At 62.4% G+C, this 8,825-nt stretch overlaps 2 protein-coding genes across 2 annotated transcripts; both read left to right on the plus strand.

Annotated features, from left to right (window-relative positions):
- Window positions 1-895: 895 nt before the first annotated feature.
- Window positions 896-3,191, plus strand: PPP1R27 (protein phosphatase 1 regulatory subunit 27). The gene is made up of 3 exons (XM_074607365.1): window positions 896-1,411; window positions 2,519-2,669; window positions 2,900-3,191. Exons 1-3 carry the CDS (start codon window positions 1,225-1,227, stop codon window positions 3,021-3,023), a joined length of 462 nt encoding a protein of 153 aa, XP_074463466.1. The 5' UTR covers window positions 896-1,224; the 3' UTR covers window positions 3,024-3,191.
- A 135-nt stretch (window positions 3,192-3,326) lies between these two features.
- MCRIP1 (MAPK regulated corepressor interacting protein 1) lies at window positions 3,327-5,518 on the plus strand. Its single transcript, XM_074607366.1, has 5 exons — window positions 3,327-3,402; window positions 3,489-3,538; window positions 3,608-3,726; window positions 3,844-3,942; window positions 4,071-5,518. The coding sequence occupies exons 2-5, from the start codon at window positions 3,531-3,533 to the stop codon at window positions 4,133-4,135; spliced, it is 291 nt and encodes a 96-aa protein (XP_074463467.1). The 5' UTR covers window positions 3,327-3,402; window positions 3,489-3,530; the 3' UTR covers window positions 4,136-5,518.
- The last annotated feature ends 3,307 nt before the right edge of the window (window positions 5,519-8,825 follow it).

Here is an 8,825-nt window from a genome sequence, read left to right on the forward strand (position 1 = left end):
TCATTGTCCTGTCTGGACAATCCCCTTCTGCATGAAACAGAGCACAATGTGTTCATGTGTCTGAAATGACCAAACTTTGATGGGAAAAAGCATAGAGGAGCGGTTGTTGCTTGAGCCCTTGGTGGATCTGAAAGATTCCTCTGTGTAAATGGTCCGTTTTGGGCCTTTGACAGCTACAGCTGGCAAGTAAGGAGTGCAGGAGTGGTCTGGAGGTGGTGCTATTCCTCAGCCGTTCTTCTGAGGCTGTTCCATAGAAGCCTGCCCTTACAGGCAGCTGGTTCTGAGTTGGAAGTAGGACGTTGGACACCGTGGACTGCGATTGCAGGCTTCTGGTTCTGTGCCTGCATGAGGAGAGCCCGCAGCACCTCTGTCCTCGCAAGGGCACCAGTAACAATCCAACGTGTTGGTGGTGGTCTCCACGCTTAGCTGTGCGCTGTCTCACAGCCGTGCCAGGCAGCACAGCTCATTCTGCTCCTTTCAAGTTGTCTGATGCAACTCCAGGAGAGTGACTTCGCTCTGAATGTATTTGGCACCACAGCTCTCACACGTCCGCCCTGCGCTGGCTGGTCGGTATGAGAGTGGCTGGTTTCCCTCGCTTGGTGACCGTGCTTGTCTCTTTTTCCTGGCACATGTGCGTGTGTGTGAGGGCTTGTTGCTGGGAAGGTCTGTTCTCAGGCTCTTGGGCTCCTCTGAAGGGCTATCCATGCAAAAGCAAGAGTAGATTTGACCCCTTGGATGGGCACATCAACAGGTGGGTGGTAAGATGAGACACCAACCTCTGCCCAAAAGTGGGAGGCTGCGGGCCTGGGCGGCTCGATTACAAGGTATCATGGCAAATAGGATGAGCTGCATGTCCTGAAAATAGCCCGTGGGAGCCTATATAACGCAATGCCCCTGGAGAACCATCAGTCCTGGCCAAGGGCCTGCGGGTGAGCTGCGTGTGCCCGGTGCCACCTCCTGCGTGCGGCAAGGGAGCGCAGGGAGAGCCAGCGAAGGGACCGGCACCCACTGTGGACACGGTCACGGGCGCAGAGGGAGTGCAGCGGCGCGGGGTGCCATCGCTCCTCCATAGCGAGGAGGAGCCTGCCAGGCAGAAGAGGAGAAAGCAGTGCTTGGAGGCCAGCAAGTTGTAGGGCCAAGCACTGAGCGACTCCAGCTGCTACTACAGCCCCCCATGCCCCTGCTCCTCCCCCTCCTCTGCAGTGCCTGAAGGCTGCCATCAGCATGAAGGACTATTACCCAGTCTCAATGCCCCGGTACAGTCGGTACGCACAGAGACTGAAAGCCTCGCGCACTGTGCGCTTCCCCAATGACATCGTCTTTCAGGACCACATCAGGCAGGGGGACCTGGAGCAGGTGGGCAGATTCATACGGGCCAGAAAAGTGACGCTGGACACCATCTACCCTTCTGGTGAGTGCTGCCGGGGTTGGCAGAGCTGGAATCTGGGTGGCCGCACGGCTCAGCCATGCTGTGAAGAAGACCAGAGCGAGCTGTGTGGCCAAAGCTGGGATGTGGGCCACCTTCGGCAGGGTGACAGGTTGGAATCGACTAATTTTTCTCCCTAGCAAGGAGTGCTACCCCCAACACTGCCCGGCGGGGCCCAGGAGAGCCCCGTGCCAGCGCCCCAACATCTCCCCTCGACAGCGTGGCCCTCATGCGCTGTGGGGAGGGGGGAGGATTACCCACGGGTCCCTTTAAGGCATCACCACTCAGCTGCAGCATGGTGGGACCTAGAAAAGGAGCCGTGGGCACAGGCTGGTCTGTGGAGCTGTGGACGGGACAGCGGGGCTCCTGCCTTTGCCCCGGCTTGGGGAAGAATGGGAAGAAGGGAGGCTCCGCATTTGGGTCCTGGCTCTGGCCATTTCTCACAAACACTGTTCTCTCTCGCACATGTGGATCTGTGGACTGGTGGCATTTATGTCTGTGGGGAAGGCGTTGTGTTGTGTTTGCACCCAACCTCACAAGCAACTGTGTATGGAATGCCTTGATCCGAACTGGCTGGTGCAGAGCCCAGATTTGTCCCTTTCTTGGGCTTGGCTTCAGCTTCTGCTGTCACATGGCCATGGAGGCAGGGGCTCAGATGACCCCGGGCTCCCTCCTATCTATACTGATTGCTTCACTACTTGCTCTGTAAGGAGCTTCCAAAACTTGGACAGAGCAGGACCCCGGAGACACTCTCCTCGTGTCCCCACGTGAGTCCTGGCTGGGACTCAGGGCAGGCTGCTGGCCAGGAGCTCTGCAGGACAGGGCAGCTCCTCCTCCCTTCAACCATCATGGCCAGGGGGGAGGTGGGTGCTGTGCCACCTTAGAGAGGGTATTTATGCTGTAGAAGGGGAACAGAAACACGTGGTGGCTCCTCTTGGTTCCTCAGTCTTGGTTTCTTTCCCCAAACTCATCTCCCTGTAACGAGGGTTTGCCGGCAGCGCTCTTTCCTGGGCTGTGGACAACCCGCACTTGTCAGCTCTGCATTAAGAGACTCCTTCCCCAGTCCAAGGCTAATAAACCCTTTCCTTCCAGGCATGGCAGCCCTCCACGAAGCTGTGCTTACTGGAAACCTGGACTGCGTCAAGCTCCTGGTTAAATACGGCGCTGACATCCACCAGAAAGATGAGAATGGGTGGACGCCCCTGCACATGGCCTGCAGTGACGGCTATGCTGACATAGCCAGGTGAGGAGCACCCGGCCTGGGCTGTGACGGGACCCCCGGTGCTTGTGGAGCCCTGAGAACCAGAGCCGACAGCGCTGGGGCTGGCCGGGGCTCCGGGGTCTGCTCCCAGGAGGGTGCCCAGTACCTGCGGGGCTGACGGGGCCTTACAGCTCCCCGTGGCTGTGCCCGGGCACCCTGGCAGCAGACCCGGGGAAGCCGGGGGGCCGTGCTCAGCGCTGTGTCTCCTGCAGGTACCTCATGTCCCTTGGGGCCAGCCCGGAGGCCACCACTGATGCCGGAGAGAAACCCTCGGACCTCATCGACCCCGAGTACAGGGACCTGGTGGAGCTCTTCCAGGCCACCGCCATGGGCTGAGGCGGGGCTGGGCGAGGAGCAGGCGGCGGGGCGCCGGGGCGGCGGGGCCGCGCCGGGCCCGAGGGTTGGGCCCGGGCTGGGCCCGGGCCGGCGGGCGGGCAGGGGCTCGCCCGGTACCGCGTCTCGGGAACCACTTTGTACTTTTCCAATAAAGCATATTCACACCGACGGCTGCGGGGCTGCGCCGGGGCCGGGGCCGGGGCCGGGACTGGGACCGGGGCCGGGGTTGGGGTTGGAAGCAGGGCCGGGGCTGGGCCTGGGCCTGAGGCGAGGCCGGGGGCGGGCGGGGCCGGATCTGACGCGGGGGCGGGGCCGCGCCTGCGCGCTGCGGCGCTTCCGTCGCGGCCCGAGGGCGAGCGGAGGCGGGAGCCGGGCCCAGGTGAGGGGCGCGCGTTGCCATGGCGACGGGCGGGGGGCGGCCCGCGGCCTAGCCCGGCCTGGCCGCCCTCTCCTTTCTCCCCGCAGCCGCGCCGAGCCCAGCCGAGCCGCCGCCGCACCCACGACGCCATGGCCAGGTGAGCCCCGCCCGGCCCCGGGCCCAGCCGCGGCCCCGGGCCCGGCTCAGCCCCGCGCTTCGCTTTCAGCTCTCCCGTGTCCCGCGTGGTCTACAACGGCAAGCGGAGCGGCGGCCCGCGTTCCCCCGGCGCCGGCAGCGAGATCTTCACCCCGGCCCACGAGGAGAACGTGCGCTTCATCTACGAGGGTGAGTGGGGGCGGAGGCCGCGGCGCTCGGCGGCGGTGGGAGGCGGGGCTTGGGGGGCCCCGGCTGCGGCCCAGGTGGTGCCCGAGGCGAGCGGCTCCCTCTCCCCCATCCCTGCAGCCTGGCAGTGTGTGGAGCGTGACCTGCGCAGCCAGATGGGCTCCGAGCGCGGCCTGGTCGAGGAGTACGTGGAGAAGATGCCGAACCCTAGCCTCAAAGGTGAGGGGGCGGGGGGCACTCTCCCCGGCCCTGCCGGAGGGGACGGCCGGCCCCGGGGAGCCTGCGCTGGCCGGGAGTGGGCTGCGATGCGGCCTCTGCCGCCAAAGTGTCTCCTGTCTTCCCTGCAGCGTTTAAACCTGTCGACCTGGGTGATCTGAAGAGGAGGAATACACAGGATGCAAAGAAGTCCTAAGGCGAGTCCTCCCTGTGGATCGGCTGGTCTCCTAAGGTCCTCAAGCAGATTTAATTTGAGATTTTGTGTTGATTTCCTCCTCTGGTCTGTACTCCCAAAAGCCCGCGGGAGAGCCAGTCAGCTTTGGGGCTGGCTCTGAAGCTACCTGAAATCAAAGATGCTCAGGGGCTCACCGAGGATGCCCAGAGCCTGTTGCAAAGGATTCCAGTCCCCCCAACTCATAGCTTTCTCTGGCCTCAAGCTGTACTTCCCCACTTCATACTGGGCTCACAGACCTCCCGTTCTCCTTTCATCTCTGCCCCTGGTGTGTTGAGGAGGTGGGCTCCCTGGGCTCTGGTATGCGGCAGGGCAGAGCAGAGTGGCTGTGTTGTCGGTAGAGGCAGCGCTAGTTCTCCGCTCCCTCCTGAGCGCGCAGGATCCACGGTGGGCCAGGGGGAGAAGGAAGGAGAGCTGGTTCTGTCCTTTTGCCTCAGGACAGGCAGGCAGCCGCACTTCAACACCCTTTGTGCAGCTGACTGCTGGGCAGGTGGCACTCTGGCTGTTCCTTGCTCCCTGGTGGGAGGGCTTAACTTGCACCTGGGCTGCTAGTGCCTAGGACTCCTCAGAGCTGCCAGAGCTTGTGGGTCATATCCGAGGCCAATTTTCCTTGTGCTTAGATTGGGCCAGGTCCCTGTGGTGCTGTGGGTGGAGCTGCTCCTCTCTCCCCACAGATGGAGAGAGATGGAGCATCAGCGCTGGCCCCAGCCCCAAGCGCCCGAGAGGTGCTCAGAGGCGGGTGTTGGGCTGCGTTCAGCCCCCCTGGCCTCGGTGCGCTGGCAGCTCCATGGGTGGTAACAGCAGTGGGGGGTGGATGGTGCTGACTGTGCGGAAAGGAGCTCGTTGGCATCTTTGCCTGAGCAGCGCCGCGCTGTTTTATACTAACACCATTTTCCAGACATGCACCCTTGGAAGAGATCTGGCCTCCACAGCTGGCAGAGATGTCACTGTGTGGCGGCTGCTGTAGTTGGTATAACTTGTCCCGGGGGCTCTTTCTTGGGACCCTCGCCCCTCACAAGGCTTGGGTGGTTTCTGCATCATCATCTCTGAGCGAGGGAGAGCGACTGTGCCATCCTCACCCATCTGAGCAGAGCAGCCGCGCCGGCCGTGTCTGTGCCCCCAGCAGACCCTGGGGAGCGGTGGGAGCAGCCCCCTGCCCGCTGTGCTGCGAGCCAGCGGGCAGGGGACTGCCGGGGGGCTTGGGAGCGGTGTGGGGGGAGCTGGGCCTGCCATTACCTTTCCTTTGTTGAGTTGGTGAGCTATGCTGTCCCCTTTTCTTTTTTTTTTTTTTTTTTTCTGTTGTCTGTCACTTGAGGAGTATTGTAAATAAAAGCTGGTGTCCTTTTGGCTGTGCCTCCCTGTGACGCTGCCGCAGCCCCTACCGTGCGTGGCTGCTGTGGCCGGGAGTGGGGCCGGTCCATTGGCTGTTTGCTGCAGCGGTTGTGGCTGGTGGTGGAGCAGCGTGTGGAGCCCAGCTGCTCCTGATGGTGCTGGTGTGCTGTGCCCAGCGTGGCGCTGCCAAGACCCATTGTCTCAGCCATGGCGTCCCGGCAAGCTGTTCCCTGCCCAATCCCCACCATGGTTCCTTGGTGCCTGTGCCCGCAAGCTGTGTGTGCCCCCTGCTCTGTCCCGTGTGTGCCTGCAGCTTGGCTGGGGCAGGGCCCTCGTTCTGCCCTTTTTTAGACTTCCAAGATGTTCCTATTTTGTTGCTGAAGCCCCGTGTTTTCCGTTTTAGACCAGCACTGGCAATAGAGGCCAGGGCTTTCTGTGCCTCCTCAGGCCTGACCAAGTCCTAAGGAGACATAATGCAAAGTGTAGAAGCTGCCTCTTACTTTTATTTCTTTACATTTTTTCCAGAAGGGATCTTGCCCTTGCACTTTCTCTGGGCTCTTAATTTCACCACAAGCATGTGCAGCCTGGCGCTGCGTGCTGGTAGCACAATGCCCTTGGGCTCTGGCAGCCCTCCTGCGAGCCAGCATCCTCTGAGTTGTCGCTGGACCAAAGTTTTAAATGTTGAGACTATTAATACACTCGTATCTTCTTCCCTCCGCTGCTTTAGTGGCATTTAAAGTATACTTAGCATTGCTAGGATTTCTTCTCAAGTGCATCTCTTTACACTCAGCCACGACCCTGTTTACCTCCCGTCACCAGAACATGCCCAAGGCACGCTGCCAGGTTCTGGCACACGGGATGGTACCTCGGCACCTCTTGCTGCCAACTCTGCTGGAGCCTGTGGGGAGCTGGTGCCCTCAGGGGAGCAGGGGCAAGAGGTGACATTGCTGTCACGGTCCTTCTCCTTTGGCTTTCCCTGCAGGGTGGGCCCCGTGGTGTGCCCCACGTCCGGGGAGTGTGGAGCCGAGTGGGAAGCCCTGAGCACAGCTGTAGCCGTGTGTCCCCCGGTCTGTGTGTCCCGAGGGAATGGCAAGGGGCTGGAGGAAGGCAACCTGTCCCAGCCGGCCGGAGCCCCTGCAACTCGGGTGGCCGAGGGAAGGAGCGGCGCAGGGCTGTGCGAGGGGCGTGGGCGAGAGCCACGCCAACATTCTGGGAGCTGCCCGCACGCTGCTGGCGCAGCCCCCGAGCCACTCCTCTGTGCCACTTGCATCTGAGCTCCGATGGCTGGTGCCGGATGGGCTCTGTGTGGTGCCCACCTCCCCTCCTACCCGGCCGGGCAGGCTGCTGTCTGGCTGCCGCAGAGCCTGGCACTGCTCCCCGCAGCTGGGCACACACCGCAGACCACTTCTGGGGCTGTCCTGGGGGCTGCAGTGGTGTCCCCGAGCTGGAGGGCATGTACAGGGGTCCTGCAGCCCAACCCTGCTGGCCACTGCCTTGTTTTTCTCTTGGCTTGGGCGCTGTAAAGCTGGAGGCGAAGCAGTCACTCAAACCCTAATGAAATGTCGTACCAAAATCATTCTATAAACAGGCAATTTTTATAAAGACTAATAACAAACCACGGGGGTGAGGGCGGTGAGGCGGCGCAGAAGTGTGGAAGTCAGGTGGCGGGGGGGGTCCCCCTGCAAGGGAGCGAGGCCCCAGGCCAGAGAAATCAGGCTGTTTACCTATAAAAATCGAACTCGGCAAGGGTTTATTTTCCCTGTGACTCGGATACAGTGCTTATCATTAGATTAAATGGTGGGAGGAAGAGAGGTATGTGTTGTATCATTGAATTAAGCGGTGGGAAGAGGGGACGGCAGCAGGCAGAATCTACTTAGAAGACCAATTTGTGGTGCTCAATTCCCTTGATAAAGTGGGAGTATTCCTGCGAGGCGCCACGGCCCCGGGGTGCAGCCCTGGAGGTGCCATGGGTGGCGATTGAACGCTCCGGCCCCACGCCGTGGGTCCAGCCCCACAGCCAGGGCCTCGTGCTATGGCTGAGCCTGGCCTCTGCCCCCCCACTGGCACCTCTAAGGAAGAAACGTTTTACACTGGGGGTGGTGAGCCCCTGGCCCAGGTTGCCCAGAGAAGCTGTGGCTGTCCCATCCCTGGAAGGGTTCAAGGCCAGGTTGGACGGGGCTTGGAGCAGCCTGGGCTGGTGGGAGGTGTCCCTGCCCAGGGCAGGGGGTGGCACTGAGTGGGCTTTAAGGTCCCTTCCCACCCAAACCATTCTATGATTCTGTGATTCTCTGCCCAGACTGTGTGGACTGGTGGCACCACCTTAGTTCCACCAGTCACGGGGAACAGGTGGCTTCTGCCGGGCAGCCAAGGTCTGTGCACACCCGCCTGTGTGTGTATTTGTGTGTCTGTGTGAGTGTGCGTGCACGCGTGTGTGATGTGCAGGTTTTGCTGCCTGAGATGCACCCCAGCGGTGTCAGGGTGCAGGCGGTGACCCCCAGGGGGCTGTTGGGGTGACCCCCCACTGTGGGCAGTGCGAGGCTGCAGCAGGGAGCAGCTTCCCAAGCCCACACAGCAGGGTCCCCGGGGCGAGGGGCACAGGCACCTTCTTCCAAGCCACCCTCGTCCTGCTAGCCCTGTCCCACAGCCTGGAGCAGGGTGGGTGCCATGAAGGCTCTGCCCTCAGCCTGGGGTGCAGCCAGACACGGTGCAGTGACGCAGGGACAATGAGCTGTCCCCTTCCAGAGGCTCCCCATGGTGATGCGAAAGGATGCTGGTGGCAGTCTTGAGGGACCTGGGTCCCTGGGCAGGACTGGCACCCTGCTCCCTCTCCCCAGGGTCCCAGCAGCAGTGCCGCCGTGCCCAGAAGTGCTGGGGGGCCATGTGTGCCAGGGAGCTGCTGGCTGGGGGGGGGGACAACCAGGGCATGGGGGCTGCAGGCTCACCCCCGTGGCACAGGCACTGCCCCGGCTTTGGGGCGGCAGCCGGGCTGGCGGCGGGGGCTACGGGCATGTGCTCCAACGCGGGACGGGCGGACATCGGGCACTTGCACAAGGCTGCCAGCCACCCGCAGACACCGTCCCCGCTCAGGGCTGTGCCCGGTGCTGGCAGCTCTGACCCCAGCCAGCCCCTGCCATGTGCCTTGGCCCTGCAGCAGGGACAGGGCAGGGGATCTGCCACCCCCAACACGGACCCCCGGGGTGCCAGACTTAGCCAGGCTGCGGGCAGGATGGTGGGACATGACATGGGGCTGTGCAGGGGACAGGGGGCTGTGGGGACATAGGGCAGTGCTGGGGGCTGCCCCGTGGCACCAGGGGACACAGGG

The sequence above is a fragment of the Larus michahellis genome, chromosome 14, assembly GCF_964199755.1.
Source record: "Larus michahellis chromosome 14, bLarMic1.1, whole genome shotgun sequence".
NCBI classification, from domain to species: Eukaryota; Metazoa; Chordata; class Aves; order Charadriiformes; family Laridae; genus Larus; species Larus michahellis.

Bases quoted from the DNA above. Each gene is read 5' to 3' on its own strand.
- PPP1R27 (XM_074607365.1), top strand. From the start codon at position 1,225: ATGAAGGACTATTACCCAGTCTCAATGCCCCGGTACAGTCGGTACGCA. The intron at 1,412-2,518 runs GTGAGTGCTGCC...CTTTCCTTCCAG, and splicing joins GGACACCATCTACCCTTCTG to GCATGGCAGCCCTCCACGAA. The intron at 2,670-2,899 runs GTGAGGAGCACC...TGTCTCCTGCAG, and splicing joins GGCTATGCTGACATAGCCAG to GTACCTCATGTCCCTTGGGG.
- MCRIP1 (XM_074607366.1), top strand. The intron at 3,727-3,843 runs GTGAGTGGGGGC...CCATCCCTGCAG, and splicing joins CGTGCGCTTCATCTACGAGG to CCTGGCAGTGTGTGGAGCGT. The intron at 3,943-4,070 runs GTGAGGGGGCGG...TCTTCCCTGCAG, and splicing joins GCCGAACCCTAGCCTCAAAG to CGTTTAAACCTGTCGACCTG.